We start from the raw sequence: 27,474 nt of genomic DNA, 5'->3' as shown, positions 1-27,474 counted from the left end.
GTGAGAGGCTCCCCGAGGAATGCACCCCGCCATTCCCAGGAGATGTTTAACAAGCCAGGAGCGGCTGTGTTCTGGGACTCAAGTAAAAATGATCTTCCTGTCTGTCTCTGCCTGCGCTGAGAGAGTTACATCACAATCTGTGTCTTCTCTACTCCTGGAGGCACACAGTAAATGCTTAGCAAACTGATTATCAAGCAGAAAGTGATGGACAAAGCCTATGGCTAAAAAGAACCAAAAGCTAAGCCAAACAGGGCAAAGGTTGATGGAGAACTCCAAGGGCAGGGTTTGTGAGCACTTTGGGGTTTTTCTTATGTTTTTTTTTTCTAAGTTTGAAACAATTTTCCACTGAAAAGCTTTTTGAAAGAGTCTCTTGTGTTGCTCAAGCCCGGGGACCGCACAAGGACAGGGTCACCATGGTGCCCAATAGATTTAATAGTTCTTAGAAGACATTTTTTTCCCTTAAGCTTTTCTTTGTTTTTAAGTATATCTTGGTATTTTTCCCCCCTTGGCTGGACATCACAAGAAAAGCTCGTTAAACTTAATAGAACTGCTTAGATGTGATTTACGACTATTGGGTGTATCAGGAGTGCAAGAAACGTAAAACTCAGCCATCGATGCTGAAGCGGAGAGCCTTCCAAGATAAGAATTCTCAGCTTCCACACTGTGTCTGCTGCAGTGGCTGCACAGGGAGAAACATTCTGCAGCTCCTGATTTATCCCCCTTCTGGCACGCAAGCGCCAGCGAAGTTGAAATATTGGTACGCACGCCCCCTTTCTTCGGATGCGTGCTAGCTAGCCTAGCATTCGTGACATTGGAGATAAACCAGGACTTCTGTGTCACTGCGAGCATGGAATTTATTTAAAAAAACGACATTCTCTGTAGTGGGGGGTGGGCCACAAGACTGGAGTCTTTGCATTTTCCAGGATTAGAATGTATTATGAACCAGCTGCTTTTCTGAAGCAGTTTTTGTCTCATTGGCTTAGAGCAAACTTCAATAACGATTGTCCCTAAATGCTAGATAAAGGGGCTGTATTAGTTCACTGGAGTGAGGTAACAAATATCACTGTCAGAAATATGACATCTCACAGTCTGAAGACTGAGGTCCATGGCTCAGATGGAAAGAGCTTGCTGGACTTTTCCCCCAGCTTCTGGACACTCCATGGCTTGGGGCAACCTCGTTCTAATGGATATCCCTCCTCTCTTGTCTGTGTTTCTCCATGGTCAGGTTTTCTCTTTACGTAAAGACACGTAAAGTGTGCTGGATTAGAGCCCACTGTGATGAACGCATCTCACTTCCCACAAAAGCCATAATTTCTGGGCACTGAAGATTAGCACATCAACATTTTCTCTTTTTGGGGAGAAAATAGCCCATCACAAACATTTATGCCATGTAAATTTCTGAGACAAGGTTCACACGGTTTCACATTAATTCTGCTATTCCTAGAAATTCCGCCTCTTGGATAAAAGTAAAGTGAAATACTCAAATACTTTTTTCACTTTCTCCTTTTAGTCTGTAGAGCTAATATAAAAGTGATGCTTGGGACCCACAAAGAATCTTGGTGGGTAAAGGAACCTGCGACCAAGCCAGGCAACCTGAGCTCAGTCTCTGACTTCTCAAGGAGAGAACCTACTCCTGCAGGTTGTCCTCTGACCTCCACACTTAAGATGGTCCATGAGCATACATGTGCATTCAGCACACACCCCCATGTATCCATAAACACAATCATGTATATACATATATATATACACACGTGCTCACACACATGCACTCACATGCATACACTACACTCACACACATATATAGAAGCAAAAATTTTTTTAAACAGGGAATATTTAAGCTCTAGTACTTGATATGAGAAGCTGATCATCTCAGTTTTGTCGTCCCCCCCCCATCAGACTGTGCAATACCCAAAGATTAATTTCTTCCACTAAAGTGACAATTTCAAATAGGAATACAGTGGTCTTTTCCCTAAGCACTGCGTGGTTGCCAAAGACTATCCACAGGGCCACAAAAGTAACAGAAAACAGGGATGTACATTGGTGGCCTGTGAGGCAGGGATCCTTGTAGATCATGTGGGAACCCCCTAAGGCTCACCTCAGCCATGTCACCAACACAACACCGGTGGGAAAACACAGACTCCATGTCTCTAGCAGTTTGGCAGCCAGTGTCCCTAACAGTAAACAATGCCCCAGGAGCTTCTGCATTAATGTCACCACTAACAGGCATGCCCAAAGCTATCTGCTATCCAATGGCAAGATGGTGGTTATTTCGTTTCAAGCAGGATCAAGGAAAAGGAAAACTGGAGCAGTTTCAAGGGTTTCTATGGTACAGAGGTCATCCTGCCTCCCATTGGGTTTGCCTCAAGTGGAAGATAGAGACTCCGGGTTGCAGGTAGCATGTGAGGGCCTCCCATAGCCATGTCACCAATCACCGTGAGGATGCCATGATGTTTTTATCTACTGTTGAGACTTTGGGAAAATGTAGAATAAAGTTGTACAAACTGATTCTGGCCAGCAGTCTCCTTGACTTCTCTCACTACTATAGGTTTTACTTACAGTACAAGAAGTTAAAATTATGAACACACTAGCTCTTGTCCTTGATCAAGGTGTGGCCTCAGAAAGCCTTTCTTTGTAGTAGGTGTGCCTTGAGTAGTTTTCCAGACATTTGTGGTCATAAGGCCTCTCTCTTGTAGTCTCTCCTTGTATCCTTGCAAAAACTTGTGGTATTTTCCCCATCAGCCTGGTCCTGCTGCCTGGCAAGAGTAAGAAAACTAGATCAGAAAGTTCAGGAATGTGTGCAGACCTTTGAAACACACATCAACATCCTTTGCCTGTAGGGCCCAATTCTCCTGTTTTGAAACCTCTGGATGACACAATTTGTGACTCGTACAAGTAGCTACTGATTCCTAGGATGCTGAGTCATAGTCAAGAGGGAGGAATCCGGTGCCTGGCGCAGGAAGGAGCTGCACTTTACATAACCACAGTAATAAATACTGTGTGACAATGGCAGAGGGGATGACACAGGTCCCAGAAGTCAACTCACACAAATGTACCAATATTCTTTTTAAATGTTTATTATTTTATTTTATGTGAACACATGTGCGCCTGTGTGTGTGCAGTACCCACAGAGGCCAGAAGAGGGCATTGGATCCCCCAGAACTGGAGTACCAAATGATTCTAAGTGGCCATGTAGATGCTGAAGAGAACAAACCCTGACTGGTACCAGCAAGAAGTATTCATAGGGAGGGCTATGTATTAACTGAGAAATTAATTTAAAATATTCATGATTTTCCCGGCAGACAAGAGAATGGCAGTAAAGACAAGACTATCCTAGACATCAGGTTTCTCCAGCTCCCGGCCATCTTCTTCGCAGCTGTGTTTGCAAGGTGAACACTCCACACAAGATACCTGCTGAGCCCAGCTTCCAGCCATCCTGAGCTGCTCGTTGCTTGTGAGATTCCGGCCTCACTGTGACCCTGAAACATGTGTTTCCATGCTACCAAGCTCTTGGGCATGGGAGGGAAGGCAGAGGTTTCTGCTTTCAGATCCTGTAAGCTGGAGTCCTTCTGGAAGCTTCAGAACCCTGAATTCTACAAGATCACAGTAATGTGCCTATATCTGTAAGCAGTGTCTCCTCCACAGCCACAGGCAGGATGTGTGGCGAGGACAAGCTCACCCAGACACAGAGACAAAACCTGCTTGAACTGTAAGCCACGTTCATGACGTCATGGTTGCGTGAGCAAAGACTTGCTCCTTAACAGCACAATACGCACTTCCATATATTTTTTGCTGTGAAATGCTCAGGCAGACTGTGTCCTATAGATACATTGGCATAGGAAACTCAGCCAGCCAGTGGCTGCAGAGAATGTTATGTGTATATTACCAGCATAAACTGCCTTTATGATTTGAACTGATGGGCGCTCCTGGATAGAATGTGTACCCCATCTGCCTTGCTAGGAAAACACTGGCAAAGTGTCTGCTGTCAGCAAGGTCTAATTCCCATTCTTTCTGGATGTACATTTTGTCAATGAGCCCCAAAATAAATGGAAACATTTGTGCTGAGGCGAGATCATGGTCTATTTTGGGTACACTTGGGTTCTTCATTGACCTGAGGCTAGGAAAGAATATGTTTTCAAAGACTTGAGATTCTCTCCTCAGGACAAGATGTCCTGATTTCATCATTTGGGGAGAACGTCTTCATTCAGCATCTTTTGCTGTTGTTAAAGTGAGGTCATAACTGTTATTCAGTAAAAATTCTTCCCCAGATCTTAAGTCTGGCCTTGTATTCAGGGTCGGTCTGCTTCAAGAAGACAAGGGCCTTGGAAATAAAAGGAAGGGCTTGAGTCCTGGGAGTTCCACAGGGTCAGAGGCCTACGTTACAAGACAGAGGCCAATCCCGAAATGAAAGTCTTGTTACACATTAGCAATGTGGTGGCCCATCTCCATTGCAGACTGATAAACACTGAGCACCAATAAATCCGCACCTACAGTTTTCTTCCTGCAACAGACATGGGTTCTCTCTTGAACTGGATCCACCTGGTATCTTGACAGTGTCCCCTGTTTCTGACATCTCCAACTGGGATAGACATTGCAACTTGAATTTCACCTCTGCAGCTTCACACAGTGACCTCTCTTGACCTCTTCTCTGCAGGAACTCTGACCTTGCTATGCATTGCCTGGCCTTGCCAGCTTTTCCTGAATCCTCATCGCAAGGCTGTGAGACCCTGAAACTCTTACTTTCTACATCTCTGCAAAGCTAGCAGTGGGCAAACAATACCAGGCTGTGCTTCCAGCTTAAGGCCTGGCCTGGTCCCCTGGGGCCACAGCCACAGCAACCACTGAGCTACCTGTGGTGGTCCATTTAAGCTGGTGTGCCCTGGAGGAGGCTCTATCTTCTCGGGAATTCTCCTTAGATGGAAGTATTTAGATTAGGTTTTCAGTTTTACACTGAGAGTCTTCCAAGTGTGAGATGGGCCGTCAAGGCTCCTTTGGTTTTGTCCTGGTGCAAAATGAACTGTCTCTCTTCAATGGGACTATTCTCTTTCATAATTACAATGTCTTTGTTGGCACTCACCTGATCTTAAACCTTAGATATATTCATACTTCTTGGACAAATTACATATCATTCACATCTTTCTGCTCTGCTTCTTGCTTTAAATTCTCACCATAACTCAGATCAAACACACTGAGCAGTAACCGTTCCATTGACCCAATACTTTGCTGTTTTGAATTTCCTCCATCAATTACTTCTGAATTTAGCTTCATGCAAATGTCACAATGTGAGCGCTATGTAGCCAGATTCTTTGCCAGGGTGTGAAATGGTGGCCTCTCTTTTGATTTCTAGTAGAGTCCCTGCTTCCCTCTGAAGTCCCATGAGCCTGGCCTTTACTTTTGCAAACCTATTTCTTTGTGGTATTCTTCACTCTTATCAAATGGCCAGCTAGTCTTTGCTTACAACATTTTATGTCTTTTATTTTTATTTTATAGTCTGGCCACAGTTTCCCCCTTTTCTCTCCTCCCAGCCCTTTCCCCCACCCTCCTCTGTTCTCACTCCCCAATCCACTCCTCCATTTCTGTTCAGGAAAGGGCAGGTCTCCCATGAATATCAACAAAACACAGCATATCAAGTTGCAATAAGACTAGGCACTGTCCCATGTATGAAGATGGGGAAAGGCAACCCAGTATGAGTAATAGGGTCCCAAAATCCAGTAAAAGAGTTAGGAGTCCCATAAGAGGACCAAGCTACACAATTGTCACATATATGCAGAGGGCCTAGGTCAGTTCCATGCAGGCTCCCTGGTTGTTGGTTCAGTCCCTGTGAGCTCCTGTGAGCCCCTATTAGCCCAGGTTAGTTGATTCTTTGCATTTGGTGGTGTCCTTGACTGCTTTGGCTCCTATAATTTCCCCCCTCCTGGATTTCTAATTAATGTTTGGTTGTGGGTCTGCATCTGTTTCTATCAGTTGCTGGATGAAGCCTCTCTGATGACAACTGGACTAGGCACCCACCTATGAGCATAGCAGAATATTGTTAGGCATCTTTACATTGTCTTTTTTTCTCCATTAATTGTATTTCTTTTCTAATCTGTAACTCCAAACTCTTCCACATTCCTACCACCAATCTGTTCTTTTTTAATTTTTCAAGTGAAGAAAAAATAGACACATTAAATGTACTATTGCTATTTCCTATAGTATTCAATTTTTAATTGGACAAAGTTCTTTAAGACACAATTTACAAGGCTTTAGAATTTATAGAGATCTACAAGTCAAGGGTTTACATTTCTGATAAAATTTGGGATATAATTATATATAAATATAACCAGAGAGTTAAGACCATTTACATTTAGGAATATTATTGAGATTCATTAATTCGTGTGTCTTGGTTATTTTCTATTTGGTTGGATATTTTTTTTCTTTCTTTCTTCTATCAGGGATTGGCTGCACTGGATGCAATCGATTCTTTCTTGATTCTCTTGTATTCATCTTTTATCCTCATGAAGTTTATTCTGTTTTAAACTCTCATGGTGATGCTGTCTCCCTTCCTTTACCATGTATGCTGTCCACCGTGTACGTTGTCTACCATGTATGCTGTCCACCTTGTACGTTGTCCACTGTGTATGCTGTCCACCATGTATGCTGTCCACCATGTATGCTGTTTACCATGTATGCTGTTCACCTTGTATGTTGTCCACCATGTATGCTGTCCACCTTGTATGTTGTCCACCGTGTATGCTGTCCACCTTGTATGTTGTCCACCGTGTATGCTGTCCACCTTGTATGTTGTCCACCGTGTATGCTGTCCACCTTGTATGTTGTCCACTGTGTATGCTGTCCACTGTGTATGCTGTCCACAGTGTATTCTGTCCACTGTGTATGCTGTTAACTGTGTGTGCTGTCCCTTTAAGCACCATCTGCAGAGCTGGTTTGGCAGTCACCAACTGATTCAATCTGTGCTTCTCTTGCACTATCTGATTTCTCCATCAATTTTAAGAGACAGCTTTGCTGAACACAGCAATCTGAGTGGACAATTGTTTACATTCAGCGCTTGAACTATTTCCTGGCTCCTGGGGTTGCTAATGATGGTATTCTAGTGTATTTGCTACTTGGCATGCTTCTTTACAGATTTTAATTCTCTCTCTCTCTCTCCCTCCCTCCATCCCTCCCTCCCTCTTTGTAATTTTGGCATCTTGACTATAGTGGAATAGAGATCCTTCTCTGGCAGGCCCATTTGAGGTTCTAAATGCACCTTCTACTTATATGTCCAATTCTTTCCCTGGATTTAGGAGGTTCCTGCTACAGGATCACTAAACCAGTTTTCCATGCCTTTTGTTTTTATCTCTGTTCCATTAATTCTGTGAAATCTTCTTTTAATATATTATTTAAATCGCTGCTTGGCCAATCACTTAAGCTTATTGCTAGTTAGCTCTTATATCTAAAATTAACCTATTTCCATTATTTTATATTTTATTACAAGGCTGGTGGCCTACTGGCAAGGTTCCTGAATGTCTATCTCCGGTGTTAGCTCCATGGCTTCTCTCAACTCTGCCTTCCTTCTTTCAGCATTCAGTTTAGTTTTCCCTGCATAGCTCTGCTCTACCCTATCACACGCACAAAACAGCTTCTTTATTAACCAATGGTATTCACGGCATACAGAGGGGAATCCCACATCACCTCCATTTTTCTTTTTAAATACAAAGGATGGTTTTAACTTTAACATAGTAAAATTACATATAACAAAACAGTTAACAAGCAAGAATTATGCTTACAATATTTATGTCTTTTATCATTACTCAGGAAAACTATAACTATCTATTCTTCAACTCCATCAAAGATCCCAGAAGAATATATTACCTAAGTTAACAGAAGTTCATTGTAAGCAACTTCCAAAACTCTAGAATTGACAGAGACATCTTGCTGCCTGTACCCAAAGTTCTTCTGTAACATGAGAACATCCATCTTCAGCCTACAGGCCCATAGTATCCAGTAGACATTTCCATGAAGCAGGAAATTTCAAAGACAGTTCTGCCTATATTGACAGTTTGTCAGACACTTTCTTCTGTGTCCTGCAGAATGTCTGACAGACTCATGAAATAGGGACCCCCCAACAGACTGTCTCACCTTTAGGCAAGATCAGCAGTCATTTCTCTGTGGGTCCTGCATGTCCAGTTCATCCAACAGTCCAGGCAAGAGCAGTTTCTTGCCCAAATGTCTAACAAACTCTATGAAGAGCCTCTCTGATGCTCATCATCATCCTCAAATAGATTGGTGCTGCCAGGAGCAGATGTGTCTCATTGTCAAAAAAAAGTACTAAGTTTTTAAAACATTTTAAATGCCATATTGTAAAGGTCTCTGAAAGATTTGAAGAATACCTATCTAACTGAACTATATCTCTATATATCTAGAAAACCTAATTAACATGACTACAAGCTTTACTATTATAGATGACTATCTATTAACCTATATTTCTTAGTTATACATTACATTTTTAATTGAACTGGACAAACACAATACCTTAGTCAAGACCAGAAATATACATATAATAAAATTGACCTTAAATTTGTATCAATAAAGCAAGATCCATACCAATGCAAATCTCTATAGGATATCCCCCTTTAAATGTAAACATTTATAAATAATTATTTAGGAAATTTGGGTGTAGTTCTCTCCAAACTGCTTCTTGCTTTTTGTTGGGCAAAGTAATTTTGAGGGGTGTTCACAGCAACCTTGCAGGGAGTATTGCTTCATCAAACTCCATTAATCTGGAATTAATCCCATAGGTTCTCATCTTCTCTGGAAACAAAAGCAGAACATCTTTTCCAAAGCAAAATATCTTAGACTCAAATTTTGAAGTTAAGAAACCTTTAAAACATGTATGTTGGTTTAGCTCTTAGTCCCCAGAATCAAATGTCTCTCTGCAGTCAAAAAATTCAAAGAAAACACAATAATAAACATATCCAGACTTTCTGTGTATATTTCATATTTATGTGGCTTATTTTTCTTTATTCCTATTGCTTTTTCTACAAGTTTACTGTCTCTTTAAAGACTTTGTTTTATTTTTTTAAAAAATGGTTTACTTCTTTTTATAACTCTCTATACTCTTTTTCTTCTCTCTCCCAACACTGTGACCCATTTAGAGGTCTTTTTTTTAATCTGAATCTGTTTTTATTGTGTATCTGTAATTATTTTCTGACCAGAAGCATCTTTTTCTTCCCTCCTTTCTCTCTCTTTCTTTCTTTCTTTCTTTCTTTCTTTCTTTCTTTCTTTCTTTCCTTCTTTCTTTCTATTTGTTTTTTCTTTTTGCTAAGTGGGCATGGCTAGGGCCAATGTTTACTGCCTCTGAGACTGCCCAGTGGGAGCCATCCTAAACTACCTCAACTCTGGGAAGCACCGTGCAGCATATAAGCCATTTTTATCTGAGTAAAAGCTAAATCTGCCATGCAGCACACTACAATCCTGTGAATTTTTAAGTTTGTCTCCAGTTGTACCCCACAATTCATGGATATTATAGTCACACACTTTTCTTCATTGATTTTTTTTTTACTGTCTTCTCTCCTTCCTTCCTTTATTCCTTCTTTATTTCTTTTTAAAAATATGGAATGCTTCACGAACTTGCGTGTCATCCTTGCGCAGGGGCCATGCTAATCTTCTCTGTATCGTTCCAATTTTAGTATATGTGCTGCCGAAGCGAGCACCTTCATTGATTTTTGAATGTCATAGTCTATTCTTTTTTTCCTCCACTTTCTTCTGCTGAATCCAGTCTGTTGAGAAGGTGGTTATGTTTTTGTTTTTAACTAGTTGAAATGTATTTCATTTCCAGTATTTCTATTTGGGTCTTTTTTTCCAAAATCTTGGTTTCCTTACTGACACTTTATTATACATGTTTCTGATTTTGTCCCTGCATTTCTGAGTTGTTTTTCAATGTCTTGAACTGATCCCCTGCTCCATTCATCTGTGTGTTTATATCTCATCAATGTCATTATCATCTCTAAAATATTTTATTTCTTCATTCAACACTCTATCCGTCACATAATTCAGTAATAATGAATTCAGTAGTTGAGCTTCAGTGTTGGAGGACTCATGTTGCCTTACTTCTTATCGAGATTTTTTCCTTTTTCTTCTTTGTTATGGTTTGCTCATCTGTTGGTTTGATTCTATCTTCTGGTTCTACATGGGGATCTTATGGAGCTGCCCACTATTAAAGCCTCAATTCCCAATACCATTAAAGGAGAAGAAAAGAATAACACCAAGCCAAAAAATATACACAAATACATTTATATTCCAATAGGAGTGAGGATGAACGTTCAAGGGGAAGTGGAGTAGGAATAAATTAAATCTTGCTAATAAACCACTATTGACCAGGAACACAAACTGGAAAAAGATAACGTTGAGCATGATGTGGAGTTGGGAAGTATTAAGGGTGAGTATAGAGATATTTTATGAGTAAAATAAAGGAAGGGACGGGAAAAGGAGAAAAATTAAGTTGTGTAAAAGAAAGTCTAAATAGAAGACTATTATGAAGAGGAAGGGTAAAAACCAAAAGATTTTAAAGGAAGAAGCAGAAGAAGAGGAGAAGGAGGGGAAAACACTGCCCAAGAATGTAAGCAAAAATGTAAACAAAATCAGATAAATATAAGAAGCAGAATAAAAATTTTTTAAAAAAAGCAGTTTTTAAAAACACAAGATATAGAGGCCTTCCATGCAGGCTGGTGGATTTTAGACCACTTCCATGTGACCTGGTTAAAGGGAAGAACCAAATCTAAGAAAGAACCGACTATTTGAAAAGGTGACAATAGACACCAAGTGAAAAGCACCAAGAAAAATCCAGGTGGCATGATGTGCAAGCCAGACATAGCTCCAGCTGTGTGGCTACCAGGAAGAGGTGGGGAAAAATGAGTCCCATCCGAAAGGTAATAAGCCTTCACACGCCCCCAATCCAGCTGCAGGCTTTGGTGAGGCAGTGACTGAGTCAGCATGGCTGTGCCACTCTATGGTTCAGAGCGCATCAACCAGAAACAAGCCTGCGAGAGGTCCTACCCAGAGGACTCAGCACAACAAAAAACCTCAGCCTGCCCCAGCTGCAGGGAGGAGGATACAGATAACAGGAAGTTACCAGAAGCTCACAGCAGCAGGTTACAGGATGCTGTGTTCAGACAATGAAGTGCAGACCCACTCTCAGTGGCCAAAAGCCAATCTCATTAGCGAAGATAACACTGGATATTGGTAGTCCTAATCCCAAAGTGGATCAACTTGTAGAGTCACCATCTGCCTCTTACTGTTATAGAGCATGAGAACATAGTATTTCTTCAGCAGAAACACTCAGGGACTCTTCGAATCTTCAAATGGATGGATCCAGTACAATATTAAACAAGAGGACCTAAACTCTTAAGTACAAACTCCATAAATTCTCCCTCGTGTGCGCATGTCATAGCCTGGAATGTGTATGTGTGGATATATCAGCAGGGATGAGCGTGAGAAAAAGCCTGGAACACTAGAGAAGTGAGCACAAGAGCATCCCAAGAGATGAAGAGGAAGGATGGGAATGGTGGGGCTTAAAAGACAAAGACTGGGGGAGAGGGAACTGCAAGAGGAGATCAAGAGGAACAAGGGATGAGGGAGAAGGGGAGAAGAGAATCACTAAAGCACACTTCATTCAAAATGTCTTAATATTGTCTAATTCATATGCTAATTTCAATTTTTTTTATTTAAAAGAGAAGGAGCAATAATTATAGCTGCGGGGCAGGGAAGATTAAATAAATTATATAAGAATAATACAAAGAATCAATTTAACACAAACTTGGTTCTTTGAAAACATGAACAAGGTTCACGTATGCCTAATTAAACTGACAAAGGAATGAGAAGTTTAAGTAAAATTAGAAATAAAAAGGGAGGCTTCTGCAGGTTTCAGTGAAATTCAAGGGACTGTTAATAGTTTGAAAACACATCCTAAAAATGGAAATGTTGTAGAAATGACTAAGTTCTGAAATGCATATGACTTACCAAAGTTAAGCCAAGAACATATAAACAACTTAAATAGATTTATAACAAACAACGAGGTTGAAGCAGCAATAAAAAGTCCCTTAGCAAAGAAAAGTCCCAAACTGAATGGATTAGTGCCTACATCTATTAGCCCTTTAAGGAAGACATCAATACTCCCCAGAGAGTTCCACAGAATAGAACATCACAAGCTCATTTTATCCCAATGCCACAACCAGATACAGATGATACATAAAGACAGACCAATCTACCTGAAGATGCATTAAGATCAAGCACCATGACCAAGTTAGTTTCTTGCCAAGGGATCCAAGTTCATTTAACATACAAGAAGCAATAAATGCAATATAGCATGTAAGTAAGAATAAGGACCAAAGTCATACAATCATCTCAAAACACAACATACAATATCTTTTCATTGGAAGTTCTCCAAGGAAATGAGGACCATATTTTACATAATGACAACAACATATGGTCAGCCATTGTATACGCAACATTTTAGAGGGTGGGAGAAAATGGAAAACATTCCTACAGGTAGGAATACAACAAGGGAGTTCTCTCTCTGTTCTCTAACTCAGTATAGTGCACAAAGTCTTAGCTGGAGCAGTAAAGCCAGAGAAATAAGGAAGAAACAGGTAGCTCAAGAAGTGAACTTTCCTGACTTTGCAGATGAACATGATCTTGTACTTAAAAAACACCGAAGACTCAGCAGAGTGTGCTCACAGCAAATTAGCACAAAACAAAGTCAATATGCAAAACTCAGCAAAGAAATAAGGATCAGAGCGGCAGCTGCACGATAACATGAACAAAATGTTCCACGATAGACATAACAAAGAAGGTGAAGACGTCCGCTGTGGAAACTTTAAGATCCTGAGGAAAGAAGCTGGGGACACTAAAACATAAAGATCATACACGATCATGGACTGGCAGAATTAATATAAAAATAGCTATATGATCAAAAGCATTTTTATAGATTCAAGGAAATCTCTATCAAAATCCAATAGCACTCTTCACAGAACTAGAAAACAAACAAACAAACAACAATGGATACAATCCCAAAATTAGTATTGGAGCCCAGAAATCCCTGGATAGCCGATGCAAACCTGAAAGGAAAGAGTGATGCTGTATGTGTCACAGTAGCTAATTCCACCTCTACTACAGGCCACAGCAACAACAGTCGTACAGGACCGGCATAAAAACACACATGTGCAAAAGCGGTCCACGGCCTTATCCATCAGGAAAAGGCAAGTGAACGCTGTTTTGAGATTCCTTCCTAATGGCTCTCATCAAGCGAGCAAGGACAAGAAAGGCCTAAGAAAGCATTATACACTGCTGGTGGGAACAGAAACTTGTGCGGCCAGTATGGAAGTCAGTGTTTAAGTTCCTCAAGCGTCCAAACCCCTAAGGACCACGTAATCCAACTATGCTCAGTTAGGTACTTGAGGACTCTCAGCCAATTCACTGCAGAGGCACTTACAGTAGCTAGAAAATGGAACCAGTCCTTGCCAGATGAATAAATAAAGAAACTGGAGAGTGTGTGCACAGTGAAATCATGGCACTCACTATGACATCATAACACTCACAGGAAATTCTAGGGAACTGGATATCATCATGCTAATTTACCAAATAAACCAGACTTGGACAAATACTACATTTCTCTGTCTCATATGCAAAATCTAGATGAGTGTGTGTGTGTGTGTGCGCGCGCGTGCACATGTGCGTGAGCATGCATGCATGTGTGAGTGTGTTTGTTTGGCGTTGTCAGGAAAACAGAAAGGGGATCCTGAAGTGAGTGAGAGCAATCTTAAGGGATTAGGGTGCAGGGAAAAGAGAGAGAGAGTGATGGAAGTTATGTGACATGGAGCAGAAAGAAGGACTGGAGAGAAGGAACTGGGCAAGAATGGGACAAGGGAGATGGGAGAGGATGTCAGGAGAGAGGAAGAGAGCACAGCGCAGTGATGCATATGTGTGAGAAGACCACAGTGAAACCCGTCACTTGGTTTGTTAACTCAACAGCGAATGAAAAATAAGCAGACTTTTTATGCTGTTTACTGCAGAATCAGCAAAATCAAAACAAACAAAAACTGGCCTGACCGCTTTACCACTTTAGTTTTTATTTCTTCTTTCTTTCCTTCTTCTTCTTCTTCTTCTTCTTCTTCTTCTTCTTCTTCTTCTTCTTCTTCTTCTTCTTCTTCTTCTTCTTCCTCTTCCTCTTCCTCTTCCTCTTCCTCTTCTTCAATTTAGGCAGGAAGGTCAATTTAATGTCTCTGACTCCAGTTTTTTTTTTTTAATGTAATGATCCTGCCAAGCCAAGTAGCACAGGCCAGTGACCCCACTTGCTTGTGGAGCAGAGGACATGTGTGGTGGTGGAGACTGTCAAGCCTGGTCCTCCATCCTCAGAGCCGCTGACCCAGTTCTCCATCCTCAGAGCCACTGGCTGAGGAAAAGCCTGAACTGTGAACATGTGAATGAGGCAGACTACACTTGGCCCTGGTTCTGAATTGTCCCTGGGATTATTTTCTCCTGGTTCCTGCAGCCTCCTGGGCTCCTGAGAGATGCTTTCTCCTCCAGCAGTCAGTGGCCCACACATCTTGGTCAGTCTGTGACAACCCACCCAGACTACAACTGATGTTCACACTCCTTGCTGATCACTGAAGTTGCTTATGTACATATGCTTGCTGATCACCTGACCACTTTTGCTAAAATTGAATTGACTGCTCACATGTTTACCCTATTTATCAACTGGAATGTGTAATTTTGCTCTAATTTTTGTTTGTTTGGTTGTATAAGACTCTAGTCTATGGGATGTACTCACTCATATTTGGTTTCTAGCCATAAATAAAGGACATTGAGCCTATAATTCGGGTTCTTAGAGAAGCTAAATAAGAAGGAGAACCCAAAGAAAATCATATAGGCTTCCTCCTGAATATTAACCTTCATCAGGCGATGAAAGGTGAGAGACAGAGACCCACACTGGAGCACCGGACTGAAATCTCAAGGTCCAAATCAGGAGCAGAAGGAGAGAGAGCACGAGCAAGGAACTCAGGACCGCGAGGGGTGCACCCATACACTGAGACAATGGGGATGTTCTATCGGGAACTCACCAAGGCCAGCTGGCCTGGGTCTGAAAAAGCCTGGGTTAAAACCGGTCTCGCTGAACATAGTGGACAATGAGGACTACTGAGACCTCAAGAACAATGGCAATGGGTTTTTGATCCTACTGTACCTATTGGTCTTGTGGGAGCCTAGGCAGTTTCGTGGATGCTCACCTTACTAGACCTGGATGGAGGTGGGTGGTCCTTGGACTTCCCACAGGGCAGGGAACCCTGATTGCTCTTTGGGCTGACAAGGAAGGGGGACTTGATTGGGGGAGGGGGAGGGAAAGGGGAGGCGGCGGTGGGGAAGAGACAGAAATCTTTAATAAATAAATAAATAAAAAAATAAAAATAAAAAAAATTTAAAAAAGACTCTAGTCTAAGGAATCATGCTGCTATCTATACACATTAGTTTCTTAGTTCCAGGCCAGTTAAAGACAGCAGCTGGAGTTTTGAAATGGTAACTACTCTGGCTTAGATACTTTCTTGGTGACACTATGGTGGTTGAATTGTTCTACAACACACGCCAGGGAACCAGGAAAGCAGGGACTGCTTCCAAGAGACTGGGCCCTGGGCCCAGTGTGACTCTTCTCCTTCCTGACACTCTGTGCAGTAAGGCAACTTAGACAGCAACAGTCCTCTGCCTCCATCTCCAGGCAACGGATCAGTTCTCCGTCACTAGCAAAGACACCACCCTAGGCCTCAAGCCTTCTGCATCCACTGCTTTCCCAGAATGCAACTGCATTGGGATGACTGGTGAGGAAACAGTACCTCTTGTGGCTCCTCAGAACTCTGCACCCCTGTCCCTGTGAAGCAGCAGAATGGCCCAATGTTTAAAATTCCTTTAAAAATAAGAATATGACCTTTCATGGAGATAGTTTCGTCTTGACAGCTTATATTAGCTCTCTCTTTCTTGCTTTCTCTCTCTTTTTTGTATAATTACTTACTAGAAGTCAAACATTTTTCTAAGTTTGTGAGATCTTAATTAGTCTTTACAAAAGTCTGGTGAAGTAGGTTGTATAATATCATCTTTTAAGATTGAAAAAGTGAGGCCTGGACCACAGTCTATGAGCATGTCTGGATGAGGGCACACTGACTCAGGGATCCAGTTGTTAACCACTGGCTCCCTGGTACCTCTGTGGGGGTGGGGAACTACTTTCAGACATTTTACACTTACATCTTAGTTAATTTTCACGTTACTATCACATCACTCATGGCAGCATAGCTTAGGAGGCAAAGCATTTATTTGGGCTCATGGTTTTAGGGGATTTTGTCCCGTCTAGAGGGGAAGGCATTCAGAGCAGCATTCACTTGCAAGGGCCAATCCCCAGAGAGCAGCTCAACTAGAAGCCAAGAAAAATAGTTTCTTGAAACCAGGCCTTGGCTCTACCTCCCAAGGTCCACGCTTTACTATCCGACTTGGCCAGGCAGGTGCCCCAAACACAAGGCAGTGCCACTAGCTGAGAAGCAGGTGTTCAAGCACACAGCCAACACCCTGCACAGTTTTGCTGCCACCTCCGTTTACAGAAGAGCTAAGGTTCCGATAAGCTGTTAATTGTTCAGTTCCCACAAGGAATCGGGAAGCGAAGGCAAAAATTCAAGTTCATGTATCATCGGTCTGTGACCCATGGTGACAATTCATAGTTTGTCTTCTCCTAAGTGTTTTGTTCCCCAGTTGCACTTGAGCTGAGCGTGGCTGTATTCCCATTTGATGGTTTTTCTGACTCTGCCTAACATAGAAAGCCTGAAATCTTATTTTATAGACTTGGTTCTCCCTGCTGAGTCTGTTTCTGAGAGTAATCACCTAGATCTAATAATACACAGAACAAGATCAAAACAGAATCTATTTATATAAGATTTCTGAAATAAAGCTCTATTTTGTAAAGTGAACAATTGAATGTTGTTAAGTTAATAGAGCTCTCTCTCTCTCTCTCTCTCCTTGGCTTGACTAATTCAATATAAAATGGTTACTCACACACAGCTTTGAAGTCAGCTAGGGTACTGTGCTTGAACTCATTTTTAAAGTCCACATTCTCAGATCAGAATTTGCTAAGGAGATTATTACATTTGGAGGACAAGTCCGCATTCTTGGCTACTAACTAGCTGTGAAACGCCTGGGTGAGTGTGTGCGCGGCTGAAAGCAGATGGGCCGTGTAGTGTTACCAGGAATTCATTCCCTGACCAAACAAAAAGCCCAATGATAGATGTTTTGCAGACAGCGAACTTCAAATATACTGAAATCACTTTTGATTTACAGGGAACTTATAATGCAGATTTATATCATGAATCTCAAACAGTATTTATAACAAAATTTTGTGTTTTGAAAGATGCTTAGTACAAATCAGGAAAGTTTGAAAGCAAAGAATTTTAATATTGAACCCCAAAACCTAAAGAAAAAAGTAATAAAATAGTCATAAATAACATAGGAATATAGAGTTTAGAAGGGTAGGTTTGAAGCTAATTAAATGGAAAACAGTGGACCAGGGAAGCATCAACACCAAAAGATGGGGTTTTGAAAAGAATGCCAAGACACGGACGTCTGCAGCAGAGTTAGTAGAGAAACGCAAATTGCTCAAGTCAATGAGAAGTAAGAAAAAACAAGCAAAAGACAAATTCATCCCACTAGCAAAGAAAAATAATACCATCATCTTGAGTGCAACACTTATGAAAAGATGAATAAATTACCCATTTTCTAGAAACATCCCCTTTTTCAAGGCACACAGAGTTCTAAATCTAAATTCTAAATAAACATTGAAGAGATAGAACCAGAGATGCAGTGAAACTCAGTGTAACGGTGTTAGTTACACCACATCGGTACCAGATGTTCGGGAAGCAACCACCTGCTGATATTCAAGCTTTCATAATATACAAACTCTTCTAGAACATTAAAATAGAAAGGAAATACAAAAAGCTTGTTCTGTGAAACTAGAATTATCTCAATGAAAATGGCTGAGTACATCACAGGAAGGCAAAGGCAAGAGCAGTCTTTCAGGCCTGACGGTTGTCGGGGCAGAGCACCTGTCCAGCTCCTGCGAAGCCCGGCTTTTGTCTCCAGCACGGCAAACAACAAAGGCAGTCTTCCTAACGCACGCTCGTCATTTCAAACATCTGAGGGAAAACACTAACACAATTCAGCTAGCTATAATGATGCCATGAAGAGTGGGCTTACCCTGGAAATGGAACCATGGTTCCTGGAAGAAAAACAGATTTGCACATGAAGGGAAAAAAAAAGGCAATCCATAAAATTCAACACTGATTCATAATCAGATCAAGCATGCTAGTTACAAGGGAAATGGGATGCCTATGCCAAGCCCAATAATAAACATCATAACTGACCACACAGACTTAGAAGCACGCCCATGAAAACGGATGTGTGTGCTCGCTGCCTCTGTCCTCTGAGTGGAAAGCCACGGCTATAAGGTAAGGCACCTAGAGGGCTGTGTAGAGGAGACCAGTAACTTAAACAATGCCCCACCACAAGAGACACAGCTGCCCCTTCTCCTCCCCCAGACCATAATGGTATGCTAGCCAAATACCTTAGCAGACCAACACACTGGAAATGACAGCTTTCCCCCACCAACTGGGAATTGCAAAAGTGCAGTCTTTATGGGGTGCAACCAAGAACTGCACTCCCCTGGCAAACCTAGCAGGAGATGTGCATGCTATCTGCTTTCTGAATTGACTAACCATGATTGGGAAACCTGAGATAAAACCTACATCAATGGAAATTCTGTGTTTACATCACATGTTCCCATCACTTCAGTGTGCCAAATTAATGTGCATCTTACTGAAATACCAGTGAGTCTCTGAAATTTGGGGCATTTTTCCAAATTCAAGGCCAGAAGCCCAGAGCCTAGGATAGCTGTGAAAAACATTTACAAAGAAAACAAACACCAGAGCTTGAAGCTCCACACAGTAGAGGGTTGCCAAAAATGTAACTTTTTCTCAAAGGGAAACCCCATGCCTTCATGCATCCAGTCATTTACCCATACACATTTCTGATTCAAGTTTGTGGCAAGCTCTGCTCTCAACTTTGAGAACAGATCAGTGAAGGAGACCAGCAGAATGCTTGTTGGTAGTGGCTTACCTTCCAGTGGGGGACACATGGGATAGCAAATGAAATACACTGGACAGCTATCAGGAAGCTGGGTATCAGGAAGAAAATTCAAGTGAGCAGCAGGAGATGTATCAGCTGGGTACCCTACAGTCACTTTCCTACGCCAGTACAGTTCTTAGCTGAGTTCTGAATACTCACCCTCGTACCCACAGATAAGTGTGGCTGTCAGCTTCCCTTCACACCAGCAGATGGAGACCACTACAGACAGACAACTAGTCAAAACACAGAGACCCTTGACTGTAGGGCACTCAGCTGACACATCTCCAACCATTGTATCTACCTAGAGCTCAGAGAACATCAAGGAAGAGGGTGGAGAAAGATGAAAAGAGCCAGAAGACTAGGGAGTCTGCTGCAAGATTAAGAGTTCTAGATATAACATGGAAATTGCACCCATGAGATCATAGCAAGATGACTACCTGAACAATGACAAGACCGTTTGACGTGCCAGTGTGGATGGGGAAATCTCACAGCTCTTTTCCCCTGCAGATGAAGAGCTACAGGCAATTAAAACTTGCTCAGAGCATGGTAGTCTTCTCCAGAGATGAGCACCCTAAATAGTTATCCAATAGCAAGTGGCCAGTCTTAAGAATATACACATATAAGCAACACTAAGCCCATCTAATGGGGTTCATATGTTTCTTTGCATATATATGTAACAATAACAATTAAAGAATAAGAGGCTATGAATCTGCAAGGGAGCGGTAGGGAGATGGGATATGAGAGGGGATGAAGAGGAAAAGGGAGGGAGGATGAGGTGGTTATATTTCAGTGAAAATAAATAATTTTTTATAAAGAAGAGAAGGAAAATGAAATATTTTAATTAAAGATTACATTTAAAATTAAATGAAACTTTCCACTGAAACAAGAACTCATGAGCAAATTGAGAAGCCAAGCACCAAGGAGATACGAGGTCGAATCACCTCAGGTAACTGTGGGAAGAGTTAGTGTACTAGACCTACAAAGAACCGCTCCCAACCAATCAGAAGCAAGCGCATCTGTAGCCAGATAAATGATGCGTAAAGGCAAAGGGCGGAAAGAGGCAGAAAGAATAGGCAACCCTGCTCATGGCAAGCCTCCTGCAGCTGTGGCTGATCAAGGACACGCTCAGTAAATGGCCGCGTCACTCAACACCCGGCGGCTTAGCCCAAATTAAAGGGTCTCCAACCCAAGGAGAGCTGGGAAATGAAGGAACAGGAAAATTCGCAGACACAGCAGAGGAGTTCAGAATCCCAGAACTACTGAGGAAAACAACTGGGCCTATCACAAATCCACTTCCCATACCCATGGAGAGAGGGGCCAAGTGGCAGGTGGCTGTGCACCAAGAGATCGAGCTCTTGCACCAGTTTCCTGGTGGAGACAGCCAGGTCTTGCCTGCCCTTTCCTGGAGAGGCCAATCAGAGTGAGGATGTGTCTTATTCCAGGAGGAAACAGGGGATAGGGTGTCCTGCCACAGCCCCTCAGGATCCCCATACTCAGGATCTCTTCTGTCACTTGGCTTGCTCTTCATGCTAGGGCCTCTGGGGCCTCCAGGCCACCCTGTGACATCGGAACTTGGAGAACCAGCTTATTTTGAGTGTGAAGAATTCCTGGAGGAAAGCTGTGTCTGCAGAACAGATTGAGTACAACTACACGGACGTGGAAAGTTGGATTGATGCACGTCCAGAGCCATACCATCTTGGGGTACCTTTAGCCACTCCCCCTCTTATAGGCACTTACTGTTCTCCTTTGTATGAGATGTAACACCATTTGTTACCATTGGATAACTTTGGGGTGTATGAATAGATCCCTGTTTCTGGTGCTAAGATTGACGTTAGATAGCATCGAAGGCCCATAGCAGAGTTTCTCCCGCTTTGCCGTATTCTGCCTACCTGTTATACCCACCAGTATATTTGAAAAGTGAGTTGACTTATCCCATTGCTTGTTCTGTCACTATGTATGTATGTATATATATATATATATATATATATATATATATATATATTAAAAAAAAGTTTATGAAATTGATACCATTGGAACATGGAATTTATAGAGACCCGAATCTGCACTCCCTGACCGTGGTTATTCACATTTGGCTCCAGACTAAACTTGGCTCTCCCTTTGCGGTGAGAGCTGTTCTCACTGAAGTAAGCCCTGATGCCTCTGTCTCTGACCCAGGAATCTGGCATCTTCCGCCATCACCCTTGAAGCCGGAGTGGCCTGCCTTGTGAGCCAGTAGGGGGTGAAGAGTCTCACAGCCGCCAAAGCCTTGGCAGCGGCTATGTACACACACGTCACCGTCACCATGGCTGGCTTCTGTGTCGTGCAGGAAGTAAAATACTGTATGCTAATTCAGCAAGTGTCACGGGCATTTCAGTTTTATAGTCCACGCTGCTCTGTGTATTTCAGAATGACAGTGGACTGGTCCTCCCAACTGTGTGGATCATCTGTTTGTCTCAAAGACTCAAAGAATGATCGGGTATTCTCTAACAAGTATGAACCTGGGCTCTCAGAGTTAGAACACAAGGATTTCTAGGGCTGGTGTGATGACTCAGTCAGTGAGGTTATGCTCACACAAGCTTAAAGATGAGTTTAGACACCACGGACTCACATCAAAAGTCAGGTGGGACAGTACATATCTATGATGCCAGCGTGGGGGGAGAGGGGACAGAAGGCTCCAAGAGGCTTGTTAGAGAGCCAGTCTAGCCAATCAGAAAAATACGATAGAAAGAGTGTCAACTCTGGCCTGCACACACACACACACACACACCACCCAACACACGCATGCACGGCCATAAATGTTGGCAAAGTCAGAAATACGTTTTTACAGTTGGAAACATCTTTCACATTAAAACATCCCTCAGACCAGAAGCCTGGGAAAAGCATTGGTAATTAGGCTAACAGCAAGGAAATGAGAGACACTTTAAAAAAAAAAAAAATTAAAAAAAAAAAAAGTCCTCATGTGAAGCCGGAGAAAGGCCCCCTCAGCTTCCCACTGGGCCTGATTACTACTTCTTTCTTCTTCCTGGGCTCGGTCCTGGCTGGCCTCTCCTGACCCAGCTGAATGCACAGAGTGGACCGATATGTACACAGACCCTGTGTCCACATGGCTTTGATTTGGGAGAAAAGATGAATCGCCCCCAAGCTGGTAATCTGATCTTTGCCCTTCTGCTGGTAAACAGTTAAAAGATGCTCAGTGCGTTCCCTACCTCTTGAAATGAGCCTAGCAAACAAAAGAGGCCCCGGGAGGGGCCTGGCTCCAAGAGGGGAAGCCATTCATCACCTTCAGGGAAAGGAATGTAAATAGGTTCAGATTTAGTCTCTGGTCGTCCCCCCCCCCCCAAGCCGAGGGGAGGGGGACTCAGAAATACTCACCTTGTTTTGGTGAGTTGACTGAAGGTCAGAGGTCAACAGGGCTGCTCCACCAGGGCCACACAATGAGAGGCTGTTTAAAATCGGAATTCTTTTCACTCTAACTTTCCAAAGCAAAGGGGTCACCCCGGCTGAGTGCTGGTGGGGTCCTCTGTGTGTGTCCTGCCCCTTTGTCACGGGGCAGTTCCAGCAGTTACAGATCCGGATACACAAGAAGCTGTCTCCAGAGTTGTCTGCTACAAGCCCCAGTGTTTCCCATGCCAAGGGACGTCTCTCCACTTCGGCGGAGGTTAGGGGTAAACAGCTGGTCAGCTGTGAAGTGGACACAGGATGGCTCACTTGACGTGAATACCCATACCAGGGGCAGGATGAAGACTTATGGCCCTTACCTGCGCTCAGCTCTGACACTGGATACCTGGCCAACTTGTGGCTTGAAACTTGGGCATTGTCATCAGAGGGAGCATCAGGGTGCTGGCACACAGCTCAGTCCAGCTGCTAGGGGCCCTCCAGGACTGTGGTGGTGGTACCTCCTCTGCCACCATTGCTGCAGGCAGGATTGTGGTCCCATGGGCAGCACTGAGATTTCCAGGGTTCTTGTGTCCTTGATCGGGATTTGTACAGGGAGATGTGAATAGAGGGGGAAGAGGACCAGGGCTGGAGAAGGGTGGGAGTCTCGCTGGCACCCATGCTGTGGCACTGGGACATTAGTAGAGCTCACCCTTTTCCTGCACGTTTTGTTGGATGTTGGCCTCAGTAGAGAAGAGATCCCAGTGTGGATTATTGTATATCCTAATTTTGACCTCATTCTTCTGTCCAGGTCTCCATCTAACACTCAGCCCGAGCTGTGCCCAAGGGTAGTGATGTCCAACAAAACGAGGGGTTGCTTCCCAAAGCTAAGGGTGTCCCAGGCACCTCCAATAGCCTCTGTTACCAGCGTAGTTAGGGTCGGAGCCTGGGTCCTTGAAGCCTTAACCTGTTAGGCTTGCCCACCCCTCTTTAAAAAGCTGGGTAAAACAACAACTACAGAGAGGGGTGGAGAAGTTTCAATGGGTAAATAGTTCACTGTCCAGGCCTGAGGCTCTGAGTGCAGATCCCGTCTAGATGGCAGGCATCTGTAAGCACAGTCCTGGGGGGATGAAGGAGCTCTCTCGCCAGCCATCCAGCTGAAGCAGTGAGCTCCAGGTTCATTAGTGGGAAACTTGTGTCCTGAAACATAAGGGGTTTGGAGTTGGGGGATAGTGAAATGGCTCGTCAGATAAAGACACTTGCGGCACAAGCCTGACAACATGAGTTCAATTCCCCTGCACTCACACAAATGTAGGAGAGAACTGACCCCACAAAGTACATGAGTGCCATGACATACATGTTCATGTCCACATACATACACACACACACACACACACACACACACACACACACACACACAATTGAGATTGAATGTAGCCACAATGGGAAGAGGGACAAATAAAGAGGTTCGGTGACATCCTCCCACCCTTAGTTCATCTTCAGGATCCTGACATGTGGTTTAAATTTAAATGCTGGGCAAGAGGCATGCAGAAGTAAGTATCTAACCAAGTGTGGTTCTTCCTAGCTTTTCCCAGCACTGACTCAGGCTCCACTCTCTTCCGCATGGCAACCTGACAAGTTGCTAGAACTATGGGCGATCTCTCTCCAGTTTCTCCTCGGCTGGCATCAGGCTTCATCCTTTCCTGCTCCCAGCAAGAGATTCTGGGGAAATTCTGATTTTGATGGGATTGCTGTTTTAATAGACTGGTGGCCAAAGGGAGGCCCTCACATGTCTCCTTAGGATACTTTCATTCCTACCAGGATGGTTACAGATGGCTTCACTGGAGAGGGGATGAGAAGGGAGAACACACAAGCCGTCTCCTGAGGCCGATACCCAAGCTAGAGAATACTGGGAAATGCCAGGGAGGGCCTGGGGGAACTGTCTTCTTTCCTAGTGATGGAAAATCCAAGCAAATGTACTTTTGTCAAGGACTCTGCCAGCACACATCGCTTCCTAAGCCGCGATGACAGTCAAGAATGCCCCAGCGAGTGCTCTTAACGGGTGAGTTTAGAACCCATGATTGGCCGTCTTGACAGCCCTGTATCCCAGGCTAGGATTCACCTCAATTTTCCACAATGGAGTCCATCTTAAGGCATTAACCATCATCTTTTTTGCTTAGTTTTTTTTAACTAAAAAATCCATTCTTAGGTATAGGATTGGATGTTAGGATTGTGCCCCAAAACTTACTAACAAGTCCCCCTGGATCAGCTGCAATTGATTGCGATGTCAGTGGGGTTGCACGTTCTAGACCTAGGCCAGCTAGAGCCACATTGGCAAGGCCCATTTCCAGCATCTTACCAGAGGAGGACATTATGAGCAGGTAGAGGTGACATAGGCTCACAGGGGTCTGGGCCTCAGCACTGTCACTTCCTTAATATGTGGATTCCCTGTCTCTTGGAGGCTTTTTGTAGTAGTTAGAATGGACAAGAATTTAACTGCTTAACTTCCTTGTTCAGTTTTTTCTGTTTGTTTTGTTTTGTTTGTTTCTGCTTGTTTGTTTGAGGAGCAGAACAGATGTTAGCATATTGCACTTGGTTGTGTGCTGCAGATTTTCCAGTGATGCCCACGCTTCCTAGGGCACTCTGGGAAAAACAGACTGTGCACCATGACAGGAACCAGATGATGAGGATTTGCGTGGATTAGCGGGCGCTGTGTGGAGGCAGAGTGCTCCGTCATCTCATTACTAGTTCCATGTGTCAGAATCGAATCAGCCGCGGCCCCACGATTCGATTACTTGTCTTATTTTTTATTCAATCGTTTCCTCCTTTCCTTAGCAAATTTAATTTTTCCTCATCCTAATGAAGCTCTTAGGAAAAAAATTGAATCATTGCTTTCTTTTAATGAGCATGGTTAAGCAGTGATAGATAAGGCCAGCTGGAATGCAGATTCGGGGGGCTCACCTAAAGGAAGCAGACAGTGGCTGTGCAATCGTCCCCAATGAAGTAGTCCCTGAAAATGCATGATCAGCTGGGAACCTACATGGACCCAGAAGGCAAGACCGGAAGGACAGGCATCATCACACCCGCTTCTCAGAAACAACGGATCTCAGTCACAAACTTCAAGGTCTCTCTTCTAAGCAAAGCCAAATTAATTTACAGAACAATGCCTGCCATAAGAATTTTCTCCAACGGAACACATCATTTCAAATTGCCACAGTTGGATTTGGAAGTGGCGAGTCTTCCCTTTCCAGGCAAAGCCTGACTTCACCATGTCTCCAGTGCCTGCCTGCATAGATGAGGCTTGATGTGCTGATGGGGTGCTTCAACAATGATTTCCTGTGAGCTGAGCCCTGATGCGCTAGAACTGCCACCTACCATAGAGGTACAGGCAGCCAAAGAATGCAGGGCTGGGGTGGGCACCTCCACAGCAAGCAACCCAGAGAGGGAGCTCTCGCTTTATTGACCAATCAGCAGCAGCGGAGGTTTCTGGGGTCTCATGATGTCCCTAGAGTGCTATTCAAGGGCTCCTCTGTCTGCCTCCATCTCTGTGTCTGCCTATCTGTGTCTCCTCTTTCACACATTGCTCAAATTCACGACTTCAGGAGAATAGATTCCTCTTTCCATTCATCGTCCTCCCCAAAGGTGGTTCTGTCTTGTCTATCACCTTCCCAATTCCCAGAGAAACGTGTGCTGGGAATGAAAGAGGCAGAAGTCATGGCGGTGCCTCTGCAGCCAGCAGCTGTCTCCACTGCCAAGTGTCCTGTGTCAAGTGCAAGGGAGAGCTGGCTATGTAAAAGGGGAGAGATGGGAGAAAAGGGGAGAGACAGTGTGGAACAAAAAGAATTCAACTAATTCCTGAGATAGTTTAAAAATGCTACCTTCTATGTTAATTCTGTCTACCCAAGAGCATGGGAGATCTTTCCATTTTCTGGTATCTTCTTCAATTGCTTTCTTCAGAGATTTAAAGGTCTTGTCATACAAGTCTTCCACTTGTTTGGTTAGAGTCAATCATGCCACAAGGACATGTGCTCAAGTATGTTCATAGCAGCATTGTTTGCCATAGCCAGAACCTGGAAACAACCTAAATGCCCCTTGACAGAAGAATGGATAAGGAAAATGTGGTACATTTACACAATGGAGTACTACACGGCAGAAAAAAATAACGACATCTTGGATTTTGCAGGAAAATGGACGGAGCTCGAAAACATTATTTTGAGTGAGGTAGCCAAGACACAGAAAGACAATTATCACATGTACTCACTCATAGGTGGCTTTTAAACATAAAACAAGGAAAGCCAGCCTACAAACCGCAATCCCAGAGAACTCAGACAACAATGAGGACCCTAAGAGAGACTTACAAAGATATAATCTACATGGGAAGTAGAAAAAGACAAGATCTCCTGAGTAAATTAAGAACATGGGTACCTTGGGGAAGGGTTGAAGTGGGGGAGGAGAGAGCCAGGGAGGGGAGCAGAGAAAAATGTAGAGCTCAATAAAAATCAATAAAAAAAAGAAAAAATGCTACTTTCCCCTTTCGTTTACAGTTAAGTACAACTGCTCAGTGGCCAGTGTGACAGCCAGTAAAGTCCTGGTCAGATGGAATGTCTTGAGGAGGTGCTGGGGAGCTACCTAGGCAGGAGAGAAGAACTTCCCTTTCAGCTCCCTGAACAGGGAGCTGATGGGCCTTGGGGGACAGGGATCTACCAGTCTGACACTTGGGGTCAGAGCAGAGGTATGGAGTTCTTACTCATGGGTACTCACCAGGTGCCTCTACGTGTTTCATAAAGCCTCCTGCTATAGTCTGGATCTGAACTGATACTTGTGTTTGACTCCTGGGTTGGAACTCTTTCTTGATATATAATGGAAGAAAAATGTTTGCCCTCATTTTTGGAAGTATGTGAGAAACTGAACTTTGACTGA

General features: G+C 43.3%; 1 protein-coding gene and 1 non-coding gene across 2 annotated transcripts in view; one reads left to right on the top strand and one right to left on the bottom strand.

The window, feature by feature from the left end:
* Positions 1–3,990, top strand: part of Pkd1l1 (polycystin 1 like 1, transient receptor potential channel interacting) — a 109,229-nt gene extending 105,239 nt beyond the window's left edge. Inside the window, exon 51 of the mRNA XM_050141092.1 lies at positions 3,300–3,990. Coding sequence (XP_049997049.1) covers positions 3,300–3,317 — 18 coding nt within the window. The 3' untranslated portion in view covers positions 3,318–3,990. The remainder of the gene's footprint in view (positions 1–3,299) is intronic.
* A 5,592-nt stretch (positions 3,991–9,582) lies between these two features.
* On the bottom strand, positions 9,583–9,689 carry LOC126501011 (U6 spliceosomal RNA). Its single transcript, XR_007591483.1, has one exon. It is a non-coding gene; the product is annotated as a U6 spliceosomal RNA (small nuclear RNA).
* Between the last annotated feature and the right edge of the window lie 17,785 nt (positions 9,690–27,474).

The sequence above is a fragment of the Alexandromys fortis genome, unplaced genomic scaffold (genome assembly GCF_014885135.2).
Source record: "Alexandromys fortis isolate MF-2015 unplaced genomic scaffold, M_Fortis_MF-2015_v1.1 scaffold_7, whole genome shotgun sequence".
Classification (NCBI taxonomy): Eukaryota; Metazoa; Chordata; class Mammalia; order Rodentia; family Cricetidae; genus Alexandromys; species Alexandromys fortis.
The sequence above is the reverse complement of the archived record's forward strand: the minus strand, read 5'-3'. Positions and strand labels throughout refer to the sequence as shown.